At 44.5% G+C, this 27286-nt stretch overlaps 1 protein-coding gene across 4 annotated transcripts in view; it reads right to left on the bottom strand.

Moving 5' to 3' along the window:
* Positions 1 to 7911: 7911 nt before the first annotated feature.
* The window catches only part of rab11fip3 (RAB11 family interacting protein 3 (class II)), a 45439-nt gene continuing 26064 nt past the window's right edge, over positions 7912 to 27286 (bottom strand). For 2 of the 4 annotated variants that reach the window (XM_031799214.1, XM_031799215.1), the window contains 9 exons: positions 21655 to 21858; positions 19153 to 19290; positions 17956 to 17991; positions 17657 to 17750; positions 15512 to 15756; positions 14034 to 14115; positions 13610 to 13747; positions 12984 to 13280; positions 7912 to 12103 (listed from right to left, as the gene is read on the bottom strand). In XM_031799214.1, coding sequence (XP_031655074.1) covers positions 11990 to 12103; positions 12984 to 13280; positions 13610 to 13747; positions 14034 to 14115; positions 15512 to 15756; positions 17657 to 17750; positions 17956 to 17991; positions 19153 to 19290; positions 21655 to 21858 — 1348 coding nt within the window. In that variant the 3' untranslated portion in view covers positions 7912 to 11989. The remainder of the gene's footprint in view (positions 12104 to 12983; positions 13281 to 13609; positions 13748 to 14033; positions 14116 to 15511; positions 15757 to 17656; positions 17751 to 17955; positions 17992 to 19152; positions 19291 to 21654; positions 21859 to 27286) is intronic. The other 2 variants (XM_020453717.2, XM_020453718.2) reach the window with 1 other exon arrangement.

Raw genomic sequence — 27286 nt, 5'->3', positions numbered from 1 at the left:
CACCTGGTTGACTGGGAGAGTTATGGCTCGGAGGAGAGATGCTGGATCCCCATTAGAGACATCCTGGACCCAGCCCTCATCGCCGACTTCCACTGCCCAGGTAAGACGCCAGGTGGCGCCCCTAGAGGGGGGGGGGGGGGGGGTACTGTCACGCCCTGATCTGTTTCACCTGTCTTTGTGCTTGTCTCCACCCTCCTCCAAGTGTCGCCCATCTTCCCCATTATCCCTGTGTACTTATACCTGTGTTTTCTGTTTATCTGTTGCCAGTTAGTCTTGTTTGTCAAGCTTACCACCGTTTGTTCTGTCAGCTCCTGTTCTTTCCCAGCCTCTCTTTTTCTCGCCCTCCTGGTTTTTGATTCTTGCCTGTCCTGACCCTGAGCTTGCCTGCCTTCCTGTACCTTTGTCCCTATCTGGATTTCTGACCTCTGCCTGACCTGACCCTGACCCTGAGCCTGCCTGCCATCCTGTACCTTTGCCTCTCTTGCTGTAATAAACATTGTTACTTCGACACGGTCTGCATCTGGGTCTTACCTTATCCTGATACTTACTTGTTGTACACTCACCTATATAAGTAATGACCTTCTCTCACTATCCTGTGCCAGGTAGCCGAGAAGAATCCTTAACACATGAGTCTGGAAGAAAATAAGATGAAGACTTCTGCTATTACAGAGGCTTTTCCAATCCCAACAATGACAGATTGACTAGATTCATAGTCTAGTTCACTTTCTCACCTCATACTTGTATTGGAGCAGCAGCAGTTTACAGGTGACGACAAACTGGGCCTTTTTGTTCGTCAACACCAGGTTCTCCATGATCCTGGACAGAGCATCAGGCCTAGGGGAAAAAGAAGACTTAAATTGCAATAACCTCTAGCCATCTCCCTTTCTCTCAGCGTTTGACTGCCTGCACCAGCCCAGTGAGCACACTCTAGCCAGCCGGCTTTTAGCACAGCCTCTGCCACACCATGTCTGAACGCGTGCAGGAGGAGAGGCGAGGGGCCATAACCCCAAATACCATGTCCCTGAACACAGGCCTTGCCCAGTGCCTTGGCCGAAAAACGTCAGGGAGCAGTGTTTTCCATCTGGGAACAACGTGTATTGACAGTGAGTGACACACATAATAACATACATTTCCGATAGGACAGTTAAAGTTAAAACAGAATGTACTATCTTCTGCAATATATAAAGTAGACATACAAACCTCTCAGAGCCTGGCAGGTTCTCTCCAGCGTGGTGAGCATTCCTCTGGCCAGTAGTAGGTAGTACAGCTGGGGGAGGAAGAGGGTCTTGTTGTGGTTGTGCAACTGGTTGGCAGTCAGGTCAAGCAGAGCCAAGAGTCGCGGACCAGTCACCTGACAGCGGGACCGCAGTAGGACTGTCAGAGGACCGCTCTGAAGGAACCCGCTCTAGGATGCTAACCAAACGGTCCAGACCTGCACTGGGGCTGCTGTAGATAGAAGATCACTCACTCACTCACTCACTCACACTCTCTCTCTCTCTCTCTCTCTCTCTCACACACACTCACTCATGACAAGATGAGCTTCAATGCATACATTATCTATGTTAGATAATAGATCATGTGTTCTAACTTCTATCACTACTTTCAAATAACTTAGCTAGCTCGTTACCTAGCTACATATTAAATATATCTAACAAAAATATAAACGCAACATGTAAAGTGTTGGTCCCATGTTTCATGAACTGAAATTAAAGATCCCAAAAATGTTCCATACGCACAAAAAGCTTATTTCTCTCAAATGTTGTGCACAAATTTGTTTAAATCCTTGATAGAGAGCATTTCTCCTTTGCCGAGATAATCCATCCACCTGACAAGTGTGGCATATCAAAAAACGGATTAAACAGCATGATCATTACACAGGTGCACCTTGTGCTGTGGACAATAAAAGGCCACTCTAAAATGTTCCGTTTGTTCACACAACACAATGCCACAGATGTCTCAAGTTTTGAGGGAGCGTGCAATTGGCAAGCTGACTGCAGGAATGTCCACCAGAGTTAATTTATCTACCATAAGCCGCCTCCAACATAATTTCAGAGAATTTGGCAGTAGGTCCAACTGGCCTCACAACTGCAGACCACGTGTAAGCATGCCAGCCCAGGACATCCACATCCGGCTTCTTCACCTGCGGGATCGTCTGAGACCAGCCATCAGGACAGCTGATGAAACAGATAAATATTTCTGTCTGTAATAACGCCCTTTTGTGGGGGAAAACTCATTCTGATTGGCTGGGCCTGGCTCCCAGGTCCACCCATGACTATGCACCTACCCAGTCATGTGAAATACATAGATTAGGGCCTTCTGAATTTTTTTCAATTGACAGATATCCTTATATGAACTGTAACTCAGTAAAATTGTTGAAATTGTTGCATTTATATTTTTGTTCAGTACACATACATTTGGTAACAGCATAATGAGATTTTATTTAAGTAACTACTGACAGCGCAATCCCATAATAGCTATTATTGGACCAATTGCTATTGACATTCACACATACATCAACAGAAGAGGTCCCACGTGGAGATACTAGTGATAGACACTTGATAGGCACTCACCTGAATGTTTAGCTAGCTAGCCAATAGCCACCATTAGGCAGCCTGACAGGTTGTATTTCCACACCGTGGGTGATAAACGACACATTTTAAATTGTTTGAAGCAGTGAATGAACAGAAATGAACAAATACTCCAGCTGAAAACAAGCTACGGTTCAAATTGCTTGAAAAAGTTATTATTTATTATTCGAACTAGCTAGTAATAGCTAGCTATTTTTCACGATGGTAGCAATCGCCTCCTGCGCTCAATGAGTGCGCTAACAAAATACATCCTTACTGAATAAAAGTACGTACTGTGTATGAAGCAAGGGACGTTTAGGGTGAGGATTTTTTAAATAGCATTCATGTTGGTAACAAGTCAGAGTTTTTATTCAGACTTTTAATTTATTCTGAATGAACCTGAATTGAAAACACGAATAAACATACTAGGTGCAATTTAGCATAAGCAATATTCAACATCTTTATTTGTACAGCGGTAGGCTACTTTGAACGATATAAAAATACATATACAATTATATGATAATATTGTACTGGTCATATAGAAACCTCAATATTGTACTAATGATTTTTTATTGTACAATCCTCTACCAGCTTTATCAAGTGAAGTGGCCAAACCGGCCAAGAGGAATATGACTGCTGTATAAGGAATGATCCTTCACTCCAGTATCTCTCCTCCTCAGAACTCTGCAATGATGCCAAAGTACATTGATAAAAGACAGTACTGTGCAGTCGTCTTCATCAACCCAGCCAAGGCTTTCGACTCTGTCAATCACCACATTCTTATCGGCAGACTCAATAGCCTTGACTTCTCAAATGACTGCCTCTCCTGGTTCACCAACTACTTCTCAGATAGAGTTCAGTGTGTCAAATCGGAGGGCCTGTTGTCCGGACCTCTGGCAGTCTCTATGGGGGTGCCACAGGGTTCAATTCTCGGGCCGACTCTTTTCACTGTAAATATCAATGATGTCAAATCAAATCAAAGTTTATTTGTCACGTGCGCTGAACACAACAGGTGTAGACCATACGGTGAAATGCTCTAACCAATAGTGAAAAAAAGGTGTTAGGTGAACAATAGGTAAGTAAAGAAATAAAACAACAGTAAAAAGACAGGCTATATACAGTAGCGAGGCTATAAATGTAGCGAGGCTACATACAGACACCAGTTATTCAGGCTGAATGAGGTATTATGTACATGTAGATATGGTTAAAGTGACTATGCATATATGATGAACAGAGAGTAGCAGTAGCATAAAAGAGGGGTTGGCGGGTGGTGGGTGGCGGGACACAATGGAGATAGCCTGGTTATCCAATGTGCGGGAGCACTGGTTGGTCGGCCCAATTGAGGTAGTATGTACATTAATATATAGTTAAAGTGACTATGCATATATGATAACAGAGAGTAGCAGCAGTGTAAAAAGAGGGGTTGGGGGAGGCACACAATGCAAATAATCCAGGTAGCCATTTGATTATTTTTCCCTCTGGTTGCACATGTTGCTCTTGCAGCTGGTGATTCTCTGATCCACCTATATGCAGAAAACACCATTCTGTAAACATCTGGCCCTTCTTTGGACACTGTGCTGACAAACCTCCAAACGAGCTTCAACGCAATACATCACTCCTTCCGTGGCCTCCAACTGCTTTTAAATGCTAGTAAAACTAAGTGCACGCTCTTCAACCGATTGCTGCCCGCACCCTCCCGCCTGACTAGCATCACCACTCTGGATGGTTCTGACTTAGAATATGTGGACAACTACAAATACCTAGGTGTCTGGTTAGACTGTAAACTCTCCTTCCAGACTGACATTAAGCATATCCAATCCAAAATTAAATCTAGATTCGGCTTCCTATTTTGCAACAAAGCCTTCTTCACTCATGCCACCAAACATACCCTCGTAAAACTGACTATCCTACTGATCCTTGGCTTCGGCGATGTCATTTACAAAATAGCCTCCAACACTCTACTCAGCAAACTGGATGCCATCTGTTTTATCACCAAAGCCCCATATGCTACCCACCACTGCGACCTGTATGCTCTCGTTGGCTGGCCCTCACTACATATCCGTCGCCAAACCCACTGGCTCCAGGTCATCTAGAGGTCTTTTCTAGGTAAAGCCCAGCCTTTTCTCAGCTCACTGGTTACCATAGCAACACCCGCCCGTAGCACGCGGTTCAGCAAGTATATTGTAGTCATCCCCAAAGCCAACACTTTCTTTGGCCGCCTTTCTCTCCCTTCTTTGCTGCCAATGACTGAAATGAATTGCAAAAATCTCTGAAGCTGGAGTCTTATATCTCCCTCTCTAATTTTAAGCATCAGCTGTCTGAGCAGCTTACAGATCACTATACCTGTACACAGCCAATCTGTAAATAGCACACCAACTACCTCATCCCCATATTATTACATACCCTCTTGCGCTTTTGCACCCCAGTATCCCTACCTGAACAAAATCAACTGCACATCTGTCACTCCAGTATTAATGCTAAATTGTAATAAATTTTAACCACTAGGGCCTATTTATTGCCTACTCCCCTGACCTATGGATACCCTCTCCATCCCAATAACCAGAACCTCCCCAGCCAGGTCCCTGCCTTTTCCCACTATGGGGAGTCAGGTAGCCTAGTGGTTAGAGTGGCTACCTACTCTTCTACATTTGCACACACTGTACATAGATTTTTCTATTTTTCGTTTCTATTGTGTTATTGACTGTACGTTTGTTATTGTGTAACTCTGTGTTGTTGTTTTTGTCGCACTGCTTTGCTTTATCTTGGCCAGGTTGCAGTTGTAAATGAGAACATGTTCTCAACTGGCCTACCTGGTTAAATAAAGGTGAAATAAAAAAATAAAAAAATACATTCTTGGGTTAATATCCATGAACCGTTGGACTGTTAACCGCACACTTCCCAAGCCTATACCATCCACAGGGACCACTGGTATACTTCCCACCATCATGACTTCCATCAGAGGACACACAGGCCCCATCTGTTCCAACACACGCTCGTCATACTGTAGGTGGTGGTCTGTGGTACCTTTATCGGTGGTGGTGAGAATGAAGCCCCCTGATACTGTACGGTAGTGATCTCCATGGGACAGGGTATACTTGTAGAAATGGCCCTACTGTTGCTCAGTATGAGAGGATGGTGTGTAGTCAGTAAAGCTAAGACTGCTGTTTCCAGGGGGCAAAGCCTTGTTGTGGGCTCTGGTAGTACATGTCCAAAGCCTGCAGGTGGGGATGATGGGTTGGAGATGGAGGGGGCCAGTATTGAAAAGGCTAATCGTTTTAAATTTAACCTTTATTTAACTGGGCAAATCAGTTAAGAACCAATTCTTATTTACAATGACGGCCTAGAAACAGTGGGTTAACTGCCGTGTTCAGGGGCAGAATGACAGATTTGTACCTTGTCAGCCCGGGGATTCGAGTTAGCAACCTTTCAGTTACTGGCCCAACACTCTAACCACTAGGCTACCTGACTCCCCATAGTGGGAAAAGGCAGGGACCTGGCTGGGGAGGTTCTGGTTATTGGGATGGAGAGGGTATCCATAGGTCAGGGGAGTGGGTGATAAAGAAGGAAAGGCTTCCTCTGGATTGAATGGGCAACACAAGAGAGAGAGAGCTAAGGCCAAGCCATTGTATTAGACAAAGTTGTTTTATATTCAAAACTTACACAGTGCTTTCGGAAAGTATTCAGATCCCTTACCTTTTACCACATCTTGTTACGTTGTTCTTCCTCATCAGTCTACACACAATACCCCATAATGACAAAGCAACATTTTTGCACATTTATAAAAAATAATAAACAGAAATACCTTATTTACATAAGTATTCAGACCCTTTGCTATGAGACTCAAAATTAAGCTCAGGTGCATCCTGTTTCCATTGATCATCCTTGAGATGTTTCTGCAACTTGATTGGAGTCCACCTGCAAGGGAAAGATGAACGGAGCAAAGTACAGTGAGATCCTTGATGAAAACCTGCTCCAGAGTGCTCAGGACCTCAGGCTGGGGAAAAAGTTCACCTTCCAACAGGACAACAACCCTAAGCACACAGCCAAGACAACGCAGGAGTGGCTTCGGGACAAGTCTCTGAATGTCCTTGAGTGGTCCAACCAGAGCCCGGACTTGAACCCAACCAACACTCCCCATCCAACCTGACAGAGCTTGAGAGGATCTGCAGAGAAGAATGGGAGAAACTTCCCAAATACAGGTGTGCCAAGCTTGTAGCGTCATACCCAAGAAGAATCACTGCCAAAGGCACTTCAACAAAGTACTGAGTAAAGGGTCTGAATACTTATGTAAAGGTGATACCAGTTGTATTTTTTATATATATTTGCAAAAATATCTAAAAAACTGTTTTTGCTTTGTCATTATGGGATATTGTGTGAAGATTGATGAGGGGAAAAAACAATGTAATCAATTTTATAATAAGGCTGTAATGTTACAAAATGTGGAAAAAGTCAAGGGGTCTGAATACTTTTCAAATGCACTGTATAAGCTACTATTAATCACCCTTTGCCCTCAGAACAGCCTCAATTTGTCTGGGCATGGCCTCTACAAGGTGTCGAAAGTGTTCCACAGGGATGCTGGCACATGTTGCCTCCAATGCTTCCCACAATTGTGTCAAGTTGGCTGGATGTCCTGTGGGTGGTGGACCATTCTTGATACACATGGGAAATTTTGGAGCGTGAAAAACCCAGCAGCGTTGCGGTTCTTGACACAAACCAGTGAGCCTGGCACATACTACCATACCCCATTCAAAGGCACTTAAATATTTTGTTCATCCTCTGAATGGCACACATACACAATCCATGTCTCAATTGTCTCAAGACTTAAAAATCCTTCTTTAACCTGTCCCCTCCCCTTCATCTACACTGATGGAAGTGGATTTAACAAGTGACATCAATAAGGGACCATAGCCTTCACCTGATCAGTCTGTCATTGAAAGAGCAGGTGTTCTTAATATTTTGTACACTCAGTGTTTAGGCTGCTATAAATAACCTGTAAATAACACTGGGCAAATTTTAGAATGCCTGAACAATTTACTATGGAACTTTCAATTTCAGTTCTCTCTTGTCATATAGAGGGACATCATTTTCTTAATCACTGGACTTGCAGCAAAATGATGTGAGAAAATAGATTAGTGGTACAATCCTCCAATGAGCAGCAATCCAGGAAATATAATTGTCTACAAATACTATTGGTCAAGAAAGTTCAAAGTACACTGCATTCTCTCTCCACGGAAAAAACATTCTTATCATGGTTACAAGATACCACTATGTCTTCATGTACGCAGTCTCTTGTATGGAAATGTGATGAGCAATATCACACGAAATAACGAGATCAAACAAAATATCATTTTATTATTTGATTTATTTTCTAATCTTACTTCATTGTTTTCTCTTACCTTTTTACAATGACTTGAAATTATAATTCCCCAAGAACAAGGGTTACATCATTCAGAGGACCTTCAAAGAAAAACATAGAGCAGTAAACAATACATTATCCTTCAGAATAAGAATAAACTTCAGTTGTACAATTCTTGTTTCTACAATGTTCTCTTTTTCCCTTCCCATTCATTTTAAATGGCAAGCCATGCACTACTATAGTAGTGATGTTTGTGCCTTGAGCAAAACTTTCTTTGGACATTGGAAGCTAGTGTGAGCAAAAGAAAATCACAAACCATTTTATATACACATTTAAGTTTTTATAAGTATAATTTAACAAACTGACAGTCACATACGGTCAGTGCTTTCCAAGGGCTCGTCATCAGGTTAGTAAGAGGGAAAATTATGAGAGAGAGGCACAGTGTTAAGACTAGCAGGCCAGTTTTTTTCAGGGCAGAGTTGGACTCAGCAATGATAATGAATTACTCTTCTGATGATAACGTTTTCAAATTTCAGCAAGGAAGAGAGCGTGAGCCGATAGTTAAAATGGTCAGTGAGAAGTAAAACTTCTGTTCTTTGGTCAGTTTTAAAATGATGTGGTTAAAAAGAAATTGGAACGTGTTTAAAGTGCATTAGAGAATCCCATTGACTCAAGTGTAATGTCTGGACAGGACTCTGGTCTTAGTCTAATCAGTCAGCTAGCAATCATGCTAGTGTAAGTCTCACAACTAGCTGTCTAAACTACAGTAGACAGTCTGAAATGAAAAATAAACAAGGAATAAACAGAAAATAGGGTAATCCTGCTGCTGTCTCCATGTAAGATAGGGGAAGATATGTCTTATGGTTTCTTCCTAGGAATGCACCACTGGCTGCTGGGTACTGTAGTAGTAAATGATTGGCTGAAGCCTCTTGAGCCTCATATCTGCTGGGGAAAGCAACCTAATACACTCAAAGGCAGAATGACTTGAACCACTCAGACAGTTCAGCCCTCTGTGGGCTGGCTTTCTGAGGCCTCACTATCTGTCCCGAGGCATCAGTGCAACTCCACTGACCTCCTCATGATATGGTTCGGTGAACCTAATGATCGGTTTTAAAGATTCAGAAAGTGATATACAATAGTGATCAGTAGTTCTGTGCAGTGCCTGTTCTCAGCTGGGGCGATAAGAGTTTGCATGTGTCACTGACGTTGACTACAATGACAATGCCCTTCATGAGGCCACTGTCTGCAACCTCAGCATTACAGTAGATCACACCTCAGTTGGGTTGAAGTGGAAAGACCTCACCATAAACAGACATTTTGAATTGGTCAGACGAGACTGAAGCACGCCAGTGTTGCCAATTCAATGGGTGCTCAATGCAACACTTTTGAAATGTACTGTATGCTACCTTGAGTACAATATATACATTTCAATCTAAAATAATCAACTATTTTTCTCAAATCAACAATTTCCCCTTCGAGTAGCATTCAACCATTAAATCCGCTGAATGCCAGTTTCCCTTGAGAATCCATAGATTCCAAAACTATTTACAAACTTTTCCCTCAAAAACAACTGCTATTAGAGAGAAACAACAGGGCAGGGACTGTGAAGTGAAATGCAGAATAAATATCTGGATGTGATTCACAGACGGGAGAAATTGACGTGTACGGGCTACATGCGAGAGCGGCGTACACAAGACCCTCCCTTGGGGGAGGATCATATTATTTTTCAGCAGAAGACCAAAAAGAAAATGATGAAAAATGCAATCCCCCCCCCCCCCCCCCCCAACTATAAAAATACATAGAATCTAAAGGTTCGGGGAAAAAATGACATGTACAAGTCGTTTACACGCAAGGCCATTTTCCATGGAGCGCTGAAGAGGAGAAAAGCGTGGTGACATACTGTAGCAAGAGTTTTATAGGTGGTGGAGGTGGCTGCGGTAGTTTTTTTTTTAGTATAGCTGCGATGGTTGGTACAGTATACGTTGCTGTTCATCCCTTTCACCCAGGGACCAACCACAAGCTGTCAGCAGTTCCAGCAAGTAAGAGTCAGCAACAGTGATATCCTTCAATGTGTCCAGTATCTCAGTGTCAGGGAGTGCATTAGTGAATAGGTAGCACTGATGACGTGTATTAAAAGTCTGCCATTCTCATTTCCTCTTGCTTACGTCCAGAAATGTGGCGAAAAGTTCCCGGGAAATTCAGATTGGTGCTTAGTCAACTGAGGCTCATACAGTAAAAGAAGGGAGTTTTGTTGGTTTGCTGACGTCCGTTTGTCCACGACGTCTGTTCTTCTTCGTTCTCCACTGTTCTTCAAAACATTATTGCTTCATCTAAGTGTTGAACATGTTCCACTCCTTTAAATCAAAAAGCTGCGGGAGAGTAAAGACACGTAACCTCTTCAAAAAAGGTCCGTTTTCAAATCAATTCAGCATTCTTAATTCATTCATATTGTTTTAAAACAATATATCGTCATATTAGGATCCCTTCACAATAAACTTTACATTTTTTTATATCTTTTTTTTATACAAATAATACTTTTTTGTCTAAACCCCCCCCAAAAAATGAACAGATTCTATTCCTTCAATAAGACATTATTCATTAGTCAAATTATTCAGCATTTTCTGTCTGAACATCTTTACGGAAAGTAAGTCACTTATCCAGTAAATGTTTTTGGTTACAAGCAGACCAGACATGTCCTTCCCACTGGATAAACTGGCTCCCTTTCACTTTCACTCAGCAAGACTCCACTAAGGATCAGGTGGGTCAGTCACACTATAAAAGAACAACACTTCCCAGCGCACTCAGCTCAAATAAAAACAACACAGCAACATTTTCTCTCCATTTGATTTAGTGTCCAAGTTAGACAATCCAATTATTTCCTGTCTGTATGACCAACATTTATGTCAGTATTTGTCCGTTTTTAACTACCTCAAAGTAAAAGGAATTGATGTGATGGAGAAGTGTTCTCGTATTGGAGTATTTAGCCCGCCTGACCCCCTAGGACTCTGTTTCATTGTAAAAACAAACGGAGATACAGCAAACAATGAGCCACTCAGCTTCACTGTGGAGACATTGAGGCTCACAAGAATGAACATGTCATTCGTGTTACTACCATTGTAGTCACCAAACCTTTTTAACCTTTTTTCAAAACAAAGTATTGCAAGCAACACAGAAAAAAACGTAACACACACATACACAAATGCATGCACTCACACACACACTAACCCTCAGGGCATTTCTTGTCCTCTACCCCAGGAAATGTCCCTCACCTGGGTTGCGTTAACTCACACTGGGAATATAATCCAAGTCAAAAGTCAAACCAGGATAAAGACTTACACTGCAAACGTGACACGGTTTATGTAGTAGGTGCCACCGCAAGTCTGTGTTCAAGAGAGCAGCCAGGGTCAACTTCATCTGACCTCGTCCCCTGACCAGTGCTACATACGGTTTAAACGTGGATTAAACACGGTTCAGTCCGATACAGGAGAACGCTCCCAAAACACCCCAGGAGTTCATTTACTGAGCTCATGGTGAAAGATGGTATCGGCTGATATGTAGTGCAAGGACAAAACATTTTAGAATCATGCTAGCATTGGGGCTCACAAGATTTCATTGCCAAGAAGATATTTAAGGGGACAGTGACCCGTTAACCAGGTCTTCCATGGATTCCAAGAGTTCCTCAGAGAAAACACATTTGCACACACAACCTCAGACACACAAGGAAAACTCAGGTCCCTCTACCCAAATGCAGGGAAGTCATTAGAACCAAAGCCTACTGTATACAGGGGGAACAGACACACACACAAAGCAAAGCTCAAATCCTAGGGACGTTAAACCATGTAGCTTATTTTCTCATAGACAACAGCCACCAACAGTGACAAAAAAATACATCTTCTTTAATGATAATTGGAGTACTTTTCCCCCACCTAGTATAGTTCAATAGGTATTGCTCTCTCTGTGGTCAGTCTCAGTAGCCAGTCTTTAAGTGTTTAGCCAGTCTGTCCTAGTATGGCAGTCCAGCGAGGCGGAGAGGCCGCCAGGCTGCCCTACTCCAAGACGGCCACCTCTACTTGACTTCCAGCATGGAGGGGTTGGACTCCATGATGGCCACGATGATACGGTCGATGTAGTCCTGTAGTCGGAAGTTGACGTCCTCCTGCTTGCGGATGGCCTCCATCAACTGCAAAAAAAAACACAAAAAATATCAAATGTTTACAAGGATAGTAACTTATTGAGACCTTTTCATTTGCACTGAAAAATGATTCAAGATGGTAAAACGGCACAACAAGATATACAATACAGAGCTCTGCAATAAACGTGAAAGATTCAGAACTGTGATGAGGCCGCCATCTGGGCACCAGGAGTCTTAAGAAATGTATTTGATTCTACCTTTAATCATCAAGGTTAAAAGGGAGAAAGGGGAATACCTAGTCAGTTGTACAACTGAATGCCTTCAACTGAAATGTGTCTTCCGCATTTAACGCAACCTTCTGAATCAGAGAGGTGCGGGGGCTGCCTTAATTGTTAGTCTCACTAACCACGTTTCTATCCAATGGCAGTAGAAACACTTTTAAGCACAAACATTGATATAATAACCATAATATCGAAGTAAACTTGGAGTCACGCGATGACGTGTGGTCCTCCCACTACGACGCGGGAAATCATGCAGTTTATTAGGCTACAGATTAAATAAGTTATGATGAACTTCACAGGGTGGTGAAAGTGCACAGCGATGAGCTTGATTCTGCTTTCCAATAAATATCGAGGGTCTTATTCTGGTGACGTAATGATTGATGCTTGGCTGCCGTTTGACAAATTAAAATAATCTCGCTCTGTTCTTTTGCCTATAATAATCTCCTTATGTAGGCTATACCTGCACTGCATCTGCCAGCTGTGTGTACAAACTTTTGACTGGTACTGTATATTTATGGCCTGTACATTTTTGGCCTTCTCTGCATATCTATGGCCTTGTATCTATGCTTAGCCTTCTCTGTATATCTATGGCATGTACATCTATGTGTATCTACTGTTTACATGTATCTATCTATATTGTGACTCACCTCTCCCCGGGACACAGAGTTGATCTCGGCAGCCAGCGACTCGGAGAAGGAGGCCGTCACCAGGTTCTTGGCTCCCTGGATGCTCAGGTTGATGATCTGGCCGTTCAGCTCATCGTTCTGCTCCTTCAGACTGCGGTTGTCCTGCTTGAGGCGTCGGATCTCCTGCTCCAACTCGGCCTCGCGGGTGCGGCTCTGGTACTCCTGCAGCCCGGCACTGGGAGAGCGTCCTCTCCTAGCCTCTGCCTCCAGCTTGTACAACTGCAGGTGCTCCAACTGCTTCCGCAGGTCCTCAATCAGCTGGTGGAGGGGGGGATAGGAGAGAGAGAGAAAGACCGCTGTTAGAGAGAGATACAGCAATAGTCTATTCTGCAAGAGCAACTAGTCACCAACCGTTGGGAGGGGTAGGTTGACAAATAGAAAACGTAATTTAATGACTTAAAAAAACTTTTTTTTTTTACATAAGTTCTACCCAGCAGCAGAGAAATAACGAAAAGCAAAAACGAACCCTACTCATCGACAGACCAAAACTAAACAATAGACAGGACAGCCCTCCACATTTGACGTGCCTTCCGAGTCAGACAGACATACAGTTTGCGATGTACAGGTATCACCTCGTGACCTCTCACCTCCTGCGTATGCTCCTTTTCCTTCTGGTTTTGGTGGCGCTCGTGGGTCAGCTTGTCGGTCGTCTTCCTCCGGGTTTCCAGCTCCTCGTTCATCCGCTCCGTCACGTCCTCCACCTCGTCTTCCAGCTTCCTCTTCTCCTGATGGGCGAACGAGAAGGAGGAGGAATGAGAGATAATAGGAGAAATACACAGACAAGGTATGGGAGGGAAGAGAAGGAAACTTCCCAAGGAAACTTGGGAAATGGGGGTAGATGGAAAGAAGAGGAGGATGAGAGGAGATGTAAATAGACAAGGGATTGGAGGGAACAGAAAGGAGATGGGGGAAGAGAAGGAAACTGGAGGTGATAGGGAGGTGAATGAAGAAAGGGAGGAGTAGGAAGAGGGGAAGAAAGACGAGGAGGAGGAGAGAAGACAGTGCTCTTACCTCCTCTAGTCTCTCGATGTTGGCGCGGTAACAGGGCACACAGGATTTCAGCTCACTGTTCTCCTCATCCAGCTGCTGCAGCCTAGGGCAGAAAACTGCGCAGTTAAATGACATTCATCAATGTTAGAGCCGCGGTACACAACACATTTGACAAAACCAATTCAATCTATTCAAATCATTCATTCAACAAATTAAATTAACATTCTTGTTCCACACACTGGCACATTCACAGCTGAGCAGATACAGTACAACTGACCTAGCCTGACGACTCACACTCCATTTTTCCGCTGCTCTGTCGTTCGCGACATGCTTTAGTCTGAGACTGCCATCATTGAAGCCGTTTGTGGTGACGAGGGGCGTTGTACAAAACAAAGTCATCAGAGATTGGATCGTTTGGATTGGAAGTATCAAAGCCAATGACACATTTTCAAACCACCGTTTTACCCGCATGCGTTCTTGCTCTGGCCCAACCCATCGGTTTCTGGACCAATCAGACGGCCAGGTCAGGGAAGTACTCACATCCAGATTCATTGCGGAGAAGAAACTAATGTCCGTGGGCGTGGCCTTTGGCCAAAGCAAGGAGTCTGGGTAGTCAGGCAACAACTGACCTGCTGTGACGCCTACAGGTAACTGTCAAAATAAAGGAAACACCAACATAAAGTATCTTAAGGAGTTGGGCAACCATGAGCCGTCAGAAGAGCTTCATTGAGCCTTGACATAGATTCTACAAGTGTATGGAATTCTATTGGAGGGATGCAACACCATTCTTCCATGGAAAATTATATCATTTGGTTTTTGTTGATGTTGGTGGAAAATGCTGTCTCAGGTGCTGCTCCAGAATCTCCCATAAGTGTTCAATTGGGTTGAGATCTGGTGACTGAGACGGCCATGGCATATGGTTTACATCGTTTTCATGCTCATCAAACCATTCACTGACCACTCGGTGCCTGTGGATGGGGGAATTGCCATCCTGGAAGAAACCACTCCCATCAGGATAGACATGATTCACCATAGGTTGAAGGTGATCACTCAGAATGGCAGTGTATTTACTCAAGTGTTTCCTTTATTTTGGCAGCTACCTGCTACAAGTCTACTCTACTGAGAAACAGCTTTGGGTTCAAGAGCTTTGGGAGGGTGGTCCTGGGGCCCCTCCCGGGTGCACAGTTTTTGCCCTGGCACTACACAGCTGATTCAAATAACCAACTCATCATCAAGCTTGGATGATTTGAATCAGCTGTAAACCAGTAGGTGTCAGTGAAGCCCCACAATGTCACTGACCGACGCAATCATTGGAGCAGTGTTGACAATCACAGCCTCTAAAGGCCTATGTACCAGGCAACCTGCTGGCCAGCCTTGCAACAGTCACACACACACACACACACACACACCTGGGCAGAGCTGAGGATGCTACGCACAGGTTGCTAACCTTTCTCCTCGTCTTTATGGACACGCACACCACACACCCACCCCCCACATACCTAGCCTGCAGGTTCTCCAGCTCCAGGCCCCTCTCCCGCTCCAGCTTGGTGAGGGCGTCCTTGTGGCGGCGGGTCTCCTGGTGCAGGTGGTCCTCAGCGCGGAGCTCTTGCTCCTTGAGCTGCTCCTCCAGGGCGTTGGCCCGGTGCACCAGCTGCAGGTTCTCCTGGCGGAGGCGCGCGTGCTGCTCCCCGCTAGCCTCCGAGTCCTTCTCCAGCTCCGCCACGCGACGCTCCAGTAGGAGCACCTGGGAGGAGGACGGGGTGAGGGTTAGCACAGAACAGTGTTGTCTACGATCTCTTTAAGCCCACAATGGGGGGGGCTACAAGTGGCACTACACTGTGTGGAATTGACCGGTGATTTATTGCATTTAAATGATGCTATTGAGAACTGGATGATATTTTTATTTTATGTTCAGTGGTTTCAAGTTTTAATGTCAAATGCACAGGTAGTGAAATGCCTTTCTTGCTAGCTCTAAACCCAACAATGCAAGTATAATACTGTGTATGATACTGTGTATGATACTGTGTATGATACTGTGTATGATACTGTGTATGATACTGTGTATGATACTTGTGTATGATACTGTGTATGATACTTGTGTCAAATCGGAGGGTCTGCTGTCCGGACCTCTGGCAGTCTCTATGGGGGTGCCACAGGGTTCAATTCTTGGACCGACTCTCTTCTCTGTATACATCAATGAGGTCGCTCTTGCTGCTGGTGAGTCCCTGATCCACCTCTACGCAGACGACACCATTCTGTATACTTCCGGCCCTTCTTTGGACACTGTGTTAACAACCCTCCAGGCAAGCTTCAATGCCATACAACTCTCCTTCCGTGGCCTCCAATTGCTCTTAAATACAAGTAAAACTAAATGCATGCTCTTCAACCGATCGCTACCTGCACCTACCCGCCTGTCCAACATCACTACTCTGGACGGCTCTGACTTAGAATACGTGGACAACTACAAATACTTAGGTGTCTGGTTAGACTGTAAACTCTCCTTCCAGATCCATATCAAACATCTCCAATCCAAAGTTAAATCTAGAATTGGCTTCCTATTTCGCAACAAAGCATCCTTCACTCATGCTGCCAAACATACCCTTGTAAAACTGACCATCCTACCAATCCTCGACTTTGGCGATGTCATTTACAAAATAGCCTCCAATACCCTACTCAACAAATTGGATGCAGTCTATCACAGTGCAATCCGTTTTATCACCAAAGCCCCATATACTACCCACCATTGCGACCTGTACGCTCTCGTTGGCTGGCCCTCGCTTCATACTCGTCGCCAAACCCACTGGCTCCATGTCATCTACAAGACCCTGCTAGGTAAAGTCCCCCCTTATCTCAGCTCGCTGGTCACCATAGCATCTCCCACCTGTAGCACACGCTCCAGCAGGTATATCTCTCTAGTCACCCCCAAAACCAATTCTTTCTTTGGCCGCCTCTCCTTCCAGTTCTCTGCTGCCAATGACTGGAACGAACTACAAAAATCTCTGAAACTGGAAACACTTATCTCCCTCACTAGCTTTAAGCACCAACTGTCAGAGCAGCTCACAGATTACTGCACCTGTACATAGCCCACCTATAATTTAGCCCAAACAACTACCTCTTTCCCAACTGTATTTAATTTTAATTAATTTATTTATTTTGCTCCTTTGCACCCCATTATTTTTATTTCTACTTTGCACATTCTTCCATTGCAAAACTACCATTCCAGTATTTTACTTGCTATATTGTATTTACTTTGCCATCATGGCCTTTTTTGCCTTTACCTCCCTTCTCACCTCATTTGCTCACATTGTATATAGACTTGTTTATCCTGCATTATTGACTGTATGTTTGTTTTTACTCCATGTGTAACTCTGTGTCGTTTTATCTGTCGAACTGCTTTGCTTTATCTTGGCCAGGTCGCAATTGTAAATGAGAACTTGTTCTCAACTTGCCTACCTGGTTAAATAAAGGTAAAATAAAAATAAATAAAATAAAATACTGTGTATGACACTGTGTATCCTACACTGCATGTGTTGTTTGACGCTGAACTCTTTCTTTACATTGACATACAGTGCTGTATAATGCTGTTTGACACGGTTGATAAACTCGGTAGGATGCGGTATAATCTTATGACGTTGAACTCTGACCTTGTCAGTGATGTCGGTGTCAGCCAGGTCCAGTATGTCACGGGACAGCTCACTCATGCTGTCCAGCGTCATGGAGCTGTTCTGGAGGAGGTGTCTGAAACGCCAGGGAGAAGAAATAAATGTTTGTGATAAAAAATTTAAAAAGCAGCTCAAAACTGTTCCGTCCTAGAAAACTTTCACTTTACAACTTCACGATAAGTCAAGATAGCTAGTTGTGTTCGTCAAAATCCACCATATTTTCACGTTCAATCTAAAAGAATGTTCTACTGAATTGATTAAAATAACTCATTTTGACCTACCGTGCTACTTTCTTGCTGGACAGCCTCTTGCTGGAGCTGAATGGGGGGGGGGGGGGGGGTAGAACAACAGAAGACCAGTCAGAAGGGAGAAAAGACAGATGAAAGAGACAGCGTCTGTCTCTTGGTGTCCTTCCTCCCCACCCCCTCATCCCTCGCTCCAAAAAGCAGAGGGATAAAGAGGTTGTCATACGGGGAGCACAGGATCCTAATGTAAGGTACATGTTCATATGCACGTCTGCAGATACGCCACAGCAATAAAACACACACACGCCCGCATTTGAAATGCAACCCGAAAACAAAAATGCATGTTTTTTATTGGACTGGTCTAGGAGGTAGGCCTAGTCACTCCCTGTTTCAGTCCATTTTCATCCGTTTGGTGCCTAATGAACACAACCCAGACACAAAAGCATGTGTATCAGTTAAAAAGGTTGGGTTTTCCATCAGCACTCATGCTTGAACAGGTACAAGATGATTCAATCCATTTGTAAGGCTGTAATAGAGTGAGTACTTTAAATGGAATATGAGAGCAATGATAAGCCATGCACCACTGCCAATGACGTCAATTACCTGGAAGTAAATTCAGGTTTAGCATATATATTTCTTTTTGCAACGTTTGTCACTGCACACATGGAATTGTTTCCATGACCTTGACAGGATGCGAGATATGTATGCATGGAACTCATAGGGCATGCAATGATACGAGCAATGGGAACTCTGGGCAAACCTTCTGTTGGCCACCTGGCACCAACAGCTAGAGCAAAGAGCGGCGGCCCACCAAACTCACCTTTACCAACATCGATTATGAACCTTAGAAACCTTATTTATAACGCCACAGAACAGACACCACGAGCAAGCTTGAGTTTGAGTGAGAGGTTCTCCCCAAAGCCGAGTCAACCAAGCACTAACGCTGTCAACACACCGCAACTCACACACAAACGTGCACTGAAGAGTCAAGATGAGTGGAGTGGAGATGTGTGTGACGACCTATTCAAAAACATACACACAAATGCTGTCAAACTCTATGCATGTGTCCGCCTGTTTGACAGTATTAAACACAACACACCTGTGTGCATCTTACAAACGGAACACAACAGGACAGCACACGCACAGAGAGCGAGAGCAGTGTGTGTTACCTAGTCAACACGGCAATACACACACACATACACACGGGATAACCTTAGTGGTGGGGAATGTTACCTATTCATCTCTAGGAAATTGAGGCGAGTGGAGAGGTCCTCCAGGCGAGAGATTTGTTTGTGACATTGGTTACAGAAAAAGTCCAGCGCTTCCTCCCTGAGGAAGCTCTGAAAGCTGGCAGGGAGAGTAGTGGGGGTGCTGGGGAGAAAAAGAGAGGAGGAAAGGAGGAGAAGGGGAGTGAGTGACAGAGAAGGGAGGTGCACGGTGAAGGACAAGAGGAAGCGTCGGGGATCAAGAGTGCAGGATCATGAGAGTTTGTGAAAAGTGAAACTTTTTGTGAGTAATTGAGCTGTGTGGGGGTAAACTGAAAGGATGAACTCCTTCTAAGAGCACTGTTCCAACCAAGGGTTCTTCCCGCCCCTTCAACAGAAGGGCTACTGTCACGGGGAACACTTTTATCTGTATTCATGTATATTCATGTATTACTTTAGTAACTTGGCCCCGAGGAGCTGCAGTGAGGTTCATATTCAGCTCACGATAACTAGCACATAAACAAACATCAATAGCTAACTGGAGTGTGTGTGGTCGCCGCAGCCTCTCCTCACCACACCTTTTCTGGCTGATAATTTATTCAGAAGAGTGCGCCTCTGTATGCGTGGAGTGTGCCTCGATTCCTGTATGCGTGGGGTGTGCCTCGATTCCTGTATGCGTGGAGTGTGCCTCGATTCCTGTATGCGTGGGGTGTGCCTCGATTCCTGTATGCGTGGAGTGTGCCTCGGTTCCTGTATGCGTGGCGTGTGCCTCGATTCCTGTATGCGTGGCGTGTGCCTCCATTCCTGTATGTGTGGCGTGTGCCTCGATTCCTGTATGTGTGGCGTGTGCCTCGATTCCTGTATGTGTGGCGTTTGCCTCGATTCCTGTATGTGTGGCGTGTGCCTCGATTCCTGTATGTGTGGCGTGTGCCTCGATTCCTGTATGTGTGGCGTGTGCCTCGATTCCTGTATGTGTGGCGTGTGCCTCGATTCCTGTATGTGTGGCGTGTGCCTCGATTCCTGTAAGTGTGGCGTGTGTGTCTCGAGGTGGTCATAGGTTCCTGAGAATCACTGCTGTGCTGTCTCAGGCATGTTCTGCTGGCTGGCCTGTAGTGAAGGACACTTATGTGAAGTAACAGCTGCAGTAGGGTTTGTGTGTAGCAGTAGTAGTGATGCAGAAGTGTAGGTTTGTAGACAGAGTGGCAGTGAAACAGCAGTGTAACATCTAGGTGTGTGTGTGTGTGTGTGTGTGTGTCTAGTAAGATGAGGAGAGTGGTTAGCGTCCTGTGCGTACAGAGGAGTGTGTTTACACACAGCAGTGTGGAGAGGGTCAGAGAAATTTTCTCTGCATCACCGCATACACTACTGCACTAACCACAATGCTCCTGAATCACAATGGCCTCATTCAAATTGCCTTAGTGCCCACTCATTCTGGTTGGAAGGAATTGACGGTTGTAAGGGTGACTTACAGAGGGAGGGAAAGGTTTAGAATTACTGGTAACTCGGAAGGAATCATTAAAGCCAATCCACTTGGGCCGGCTTATTTCCATATTGTGACCGAGAAAAACCCAGGCAGTTAGCTGGCTAAGAATTTGCAGGCATGAAAGATAGGGAAAAATATCACCCAAATGGGAATTACGCATTATCCGGCTTAGGGTCTCTGATGAAAACAGAGTGTGGGAGAAGGAGGGGGTGGAGCGGCTGCAGAAAAAGAGGAGGGAAAGTGCTCAGGAGTGTTCAGGCAGAGCAGTACTGTGTCAGAAGAAAGAGAGAGGGGAGTGAGTGATCAGATGTGGTCAGGTGAGACAGACTTAACACAGTCCATACTGGCTGGCTCAAACGCCAGCTTTGTTAGCGAGCCTATGGAAATCCTGTAACTCTCCGTTTGGTCTGAATTCCACTCAATAAACACGCTTGGTTAAGTCTACCCTTGATGACTGGATATGTGTAAGTGTATGGTGTGCAGTAGCTCTAAAGAGTAAGCAGCAACAGGAAGAGTTCTAAGTAATTGAACTTTGCACTTGTTCCCTTTTTACCTCGCCCTTCAGGAGCAGGAGTCAGTGGGAGTGGACTGGAAATGAGGTCTCCAGAGAGTTCTTATCCATGTTTGACCTCCAGTCTTTCCAAACATACAGCCAGTCAGTCTTGTTATAACAGCACCAGGGAAGGTTGTGGCTAGGACACTAGAGCTGAGAATGTAGCTGGGAATGTGCCACCACCATTTCCAGAGACTAAATCCACCGTGCTACTCTATCCAGCAAGACAACACGTTCCCTGTTCCCTGACAGGAGCCAACAACTGCGCTGTGTGTTTGACTTTAGAGACGATGCCCTAGGATAAAGTAATGTTATTGTTGGTAACAATGTGGCAGCTACTGTGGGTGACCTTCATCCGACACGCCAGAGTTTTGAACTGATTCGTGGCACTTAAAAACATAGCAGTTGTGTCGTATATGAACGTGTAGGCTGTCACAGTCTTACTCTGAGTGCTCAGTATGACCCTGGCTGCTGTTCTTTAGGGTGGCCCGTACCTGGGAGAGAGTAGCAGGGAGGAGCAGTTGCTCTGGTCGGGGGTCTGGAGGTGGGATGAGTCCCCCTCTCCCTCGGTTCCCTCCTCAGTGGTGTCCAGCAACAGCTCCGAGGTGTTGCTCTCCCCAAAGTCCTCAAAATGTTCCTCATCCCCGCCAATCACTGTCACCAGGGTGTGGCTGTGCAACTCAGAGCTCAGGGAGAACCTGAGGGAGAGAGAAAAGAGGGATGATTGTGTATAAAAGAGAGTGTGAGAGAGAGAGAGAGACAGAGAGAGAGAGAGAGAGGGGGAGAGGGAAACATAGGAGGAAGAATACCCCTTCAGGTACACACACAGAAATTGCATATAGCCACGTTCACGGAGGTATTTTTCTACATTTACCCAAATTTGTGACTGTATTGGTGTCTGTATCAATGGTGTCTCAGGGGTGGAAATGCCAGAAAAATCTTGAATTGACCTACTCATGGTTTGTGGTTCTATGCCTGTATCTGCGTTTGTTCCTTAGATTGTGTAAGGTTTTTTATATTTTTTATATATTTTTTTATTTCACCTTTATTTAACCAGGTAGGCTAGTTGAGAACACCTTTATTTAACCAGGTAGGCTAGTTGAGAACACCTTTATTTAACCAGGTAGGCTAGTTGAGAACACCTTTATTTAACCAGGTAGGCTAGTTGAGAACAAGTTCTCATTTGCAACTGCGACCTGGCCAAGATAAAGCATAGCAGTGTGAGCATACAACAAAGAGTTACACATTTAGTAAACAATTAACAAGTCAATAACACAGTAGAAAACAAAGGGGGGGTCTATATACGATGTGTGCAAAAGGCATGAGGAGGTAGGCAAATAATTACAATTTTGCAGATTAACACTGGAGTGATAAATGATCAGATGGTCATGTACAGGTAGAGATATTGGTGTGCAGAAGAGCAGAAAAGTAAATAAATAAAAACAGTATGGGGATGAGGTAGGTGAAAAGGGTGGGCTATTTACCAATAGACTATGTACAGCTGCAGCGATCGGTTAGCTGCTCAGATAGCTGATGTTTGAAGTTGGTGAGGGAGATAAAAGTCTCTAACTTCAGCGATTTTTGCAATTCGTTCCAGTCACAGGCAGCAGAGTACTGGAACGAAAGGCGGCCAAATGAGGTGTTGGCTTTAGGGATGAGGCTAGAGCTTAGTTTTTACACCTGACTATATGTTTATCACTTCACTGTAAAAACAGGTCTGAATTTCCTTCACCAACAGACCACGGAGGCATCGCTTCCGTAACACGGATGATCTATTTTAACACGGCTTCAACCAAATTAGAAGCGCTCAACTATCACAGTACGAGTGTGGATATGTTCCAAGTTCTATATGCAGACCTTAGCACACCGTTTGTGTTGAACTGTGATGCATTGAAAGCAACTAGCCTAAATCCAACCAATAGAATATTTGGCATCCCAGATTAAGACAGCCCTACAAAGCGCCCGGCAATCTGGACAAGTTTTAAAATCAGTTGTCTTTAAGGGTAATCTGATAATTCATTAATCCCACAGACTCGTTGGTCAAGATGAAGCACATTTAATGTTTGTGGTCCACCGGCAATATACATCTAATGTCTAGCTACACTCGCTGCATGAGAGTAGCGCTTTCACTGGGTTCTATGTAGTGTAAGCTTAAGGGGTGACCTTAATTGAAAAGAGACTGGGCGAAAGCTTCTCGTCAAGTTTAAAATTAGCAGGCAAATTTTCACACAAATACATGGAAAGCTAAAGTTAGTCATGTTTAGCCACCAAAATAGACATGCTTGGCTGGTCTGCGACGGCCAAATTGGTAGGTTCACCTGAGTTCAGATGATATACAATACAGTGGCCCTGCTTTCTGTAACAAGAAAGGGTATTAGATAGCCAGACTTTCCTTTGTACCCCAACAGGACATGAAGGGTGGCTGGATTGTAGCTACATACACACAGGATATACACCTCAGCACCATTCCAAGGGTTGCTGTCAATCCAATGACAAAGCCTAGTTCTATTTCTTGTGTTTACACATACAGAGTCAACAGACTTTTAACCCACTCAATCCTACCTTCAAATTCACTGTGCGCTAACCACCGACAGGGTAGCCTGCACTTAAACACTGATCAACTTCAGATACACTTCAGCCTCTCTCAACCCAACATTAAAAAACAATTAACACTGACTCAGCACAAAACTTGCGACACCCTAACACTTGAACACTCTAGCATATAGCATAGCACTCAAAACCTCAACCTCAATACATTTGACTCGCAGCCCAACATTCGGGGCCCACTTACCCACTACTCAGCCCGACACTGAGGTCCCTAGTAAGGTCCCGCACATGGAGGGCAGGTGAGGAGAGAGACCGCATCTTTAAACGTCGCCCGCTGCCCCCGCGTCTCAACCTCGGAGCAACTGGAGACAGACGACCTCCAGTCAACCAGAGTGGAATCCTGAATGCTCACTGGTCACACCAACCCAAGAGGAGTACTGCTCAGTTCTTCAGTTAAGGAGACGATCCCAAAGACCTTGTCCACTCAAGGGATTAGTCCATGGTACCCAGAACATGTTACTGAGAGTCGCACACTCGTCTTTCTTTGCACGTTTTATAGGTTACCGCCAACTTGGTCGTCTAGAAAGTCTTCCTCACAGTCTGTAACCACAAATGATCAGTCCTCACAAGTGACCAGCCGGATTGTCCCCTGTTACCATGGGCTCGTCCCCATAGACTTGTGGCAAGACGGGGAGGCAGGCTGTGAGTGGCTGAGGGTTAATACGATTAAGGGCTAAGCAGAGGCACCAGGCAGGTGCGGTGACCGGCCCGGGCCCAGCCGAGTGAGGTAGTGCTGGGGTAGGACACGAGGGGCGGACGTTGCTGGGGCTGGGTAATCCTGTTAAACTCCTAATCCCCAGCCAAGAGCATAGACTCATTCATGTAACGGCCGTCTCCCGGGGCACAGAAACTACTAGGAGGAGTTGAAAAACCGAAGCTTAAACATTTTGTTAAATGTTACTGACAGTGTTGAGTCATCATGTGTAGGAATAGGACATTTGTCTAGGTCTTCATGCAAGAGCACATGACAGGGAGGTGGGAGTGTGTTGTTATTGTTCTGATTCACTTAATTCGTTTTTTTTTTTAATGGGGCAGGATCATCATGGGACTCATCACATGTTTCCAGTGGACTCCAGTGGGATATGATGTGAGATACACACACAGGGCTGCTGTACAACAATTGCAGCGTCTAAAATTTATAATTTTAGAGTAGCACATTCTGATTGCTGTCAGCGGTGACACCCATTGTAAACCTTTTCACCGTGACGTCAACTCAAAATGGTTGTGGTTGGTTTGTGTAACTCACCTGCAGTGCTCTTCTGACTCGGTGACAGACAGGGCAATTCAACACAGGAAATATGGAACTCAAAGAAGGAACTGAGCTGAAACGCAGAGGAATCTGCCTCAAGGACGAATTGATAGGAGAGACCTGAGATAGCCACAACAAGTGAAATCTAGAAAGTTGTATAAGAAAACACCTGTATGGCAAGAGTAACAGGGGCATGATCTGACATAGCAGAGTAGAAAATGGATGTTGGATAGACTTTGCAGTTTGGCAGTGGAATACATTTCTATTCAAAATGTGTCAACACGATTCAGCCCAGTGAAAGGTCAAAATACACTGAAAGTCCTTTATTTCTTGGGAAGTTCAGCCCTGGTGAGTCAGGGGACGACCTTCCATGATTCCTGCCAAACCGCTGATAGTGCAGGACTGCTGAAACAGGAGAAAGTGGAAGTGCCTGCCGGCCGCGCTTTGGCCCCCATCAGCACGAAGTAAAGATAGGGCCCCTTCCAGAAAAAAAAAAGGAAAAGAGCAAAAAAAAAGAGCAAACTCCACACTTCCTGGAATTCAAGGCACAGCTGTTGACAGGAAGTCCAAACACATCCCTGTTAACTGGTCCACCCCCCCAGATCTGTCATCTACCCGGACAGACAGGTTACACAGTCAGCAGATAAGACCTCATTCCCCTACACTTCCTCCTCCCTCGTGACTGACCCCAGCACTACAGGCAAAAACAACTCATTTATAGAGTCAGAATACAGACCCAAACAGTAGCTACTTTCTTGAGCGGATTTACTTTTTTGAGCGGATGGCCAGAACATATTTCCAAATAATTTGTAGACTGCATATTGACCGCAAGAAGCCCAAACAGATATAAGATGACTAATACATTATCATTTCAAACCTTAACCTTTGTGTCCGATCAAATGTATCTCTCTATTATGCATGGGAATACTTTGGAACAGATTTCCAAAATTAAAATCACTTGGAGCTGTTTTTACTTAGGGGGGCATATAAAATCACTTGGAGCTGTTTTTACTTGGGGGGGGGGGGGCATATAAATTCACTTGGAGCTGTTTTTACTTGGGGGGGGGGGCATATAAATTCACTTGGAGCTGTTTTTACTTGGGGGGGGCATATAAATTCACTTGGAGCTGTTTTTACTTGGGGGGGGGGGCATATAAAATCACTCGCGGCCAAATTAGCCTACATCAACAATTAGTCAATGTAAACTTCCACAATTAGGTATCAAACACTTAAACGCATAAGCTCTTGACAGAGATATCTGGAACTGCCTGTGAAAAGGACGTTGTCAAGTGGCTGTTCCAAACAGGTGGCGGGCACTAATCTGACATTTTAGGGACAGGGTGTTGGGGTTACGCACTACAGAGTGACCACAGCTGATAATCTTTGCTTCATTCTAACCATTGACTCAATTAAATCCTTAGGGGTGGAAGAACCCTACCAAAACAAATCCTTAGACAAAGAGCACAAGACAATGGTATATGTTATCAGTATTTGCCCCGAAGGGACAATATGTCTAGTTTTTGCCCTAAGGGGACAAATAAAGTAGCATTGACTCGAAACAAACTCGTTGGGCATTGATAATACTACACAAATAGAGCTCAAAAGGCAAGAGGTGTCATGCTATTGCCTGATTTCCGCTAACCAGAAAAGTTGAGGTAGAAGTGCAGGTAAAAGTCAACATAGAAGATTAACTTACTGTAATCATTGCAGCAACACATAACCCTTGGCCACTGAAGATCAACTTGTCTCAAAGCTCACAGTCAACCAAAAGACAAACTCAAACATACAGTGGATAGATCAGGGCACACGTAGCTGTCTCTTCAAGGTCTCTGGATTTTACATTGTGTCTGAGTGTGAGGTCACGTCGAATATCGTGCAGCAAAAAACGAGGGCAGAATGTTCAACAACCAAAGTGTAGTTTAATAACGGGGTAAGCAAGTTCATTTCAAACTGTCGGTGATCTATTACGCCTTTGAAAATGATATCGATGACCTAAGATCTCGATTCTCTACCTACCATCTGGTCCTTAGCAAATGAAAACAATCGTCACTCAAAATAACTACGATCTCCAGGCTTTGTTCCTCAAATAACTAGACTAGAGGCACATTAGAGCCTGCATGCACTTGAGGAGCAGCCAAGACCAACCACCCTGGAGCAACCATAAACAAAAGGCATCTTCAGTTAGATTGATATGATAAGACGTTTTGTTCTCGGTAGACGAAAGGTATTTTAAGCCCAGGGCCATTACAATGGTGGCTATTATTGCCTCT

Source organism: Oncorhynchus kisutch, linkage group LG20 (assembly GCF_002021735.2).
Source record: "Oncorhynchus kisutch isolate 150728-3 linkage group LG20, Okis_V2, whole genome shotgun sequence".
In the NCBI taxonomy this organism is placed as follows: domain Eukaryota; kingdom Metazoa; phylum Chordata; class Actinopteri; order Salmoniformes; family Salmonidae; genus Oncorhynchus; species Oncorhynchus kisutch.
This window is presented reverse-complemented; position numbering and strand designations above follow the sequence as displayed.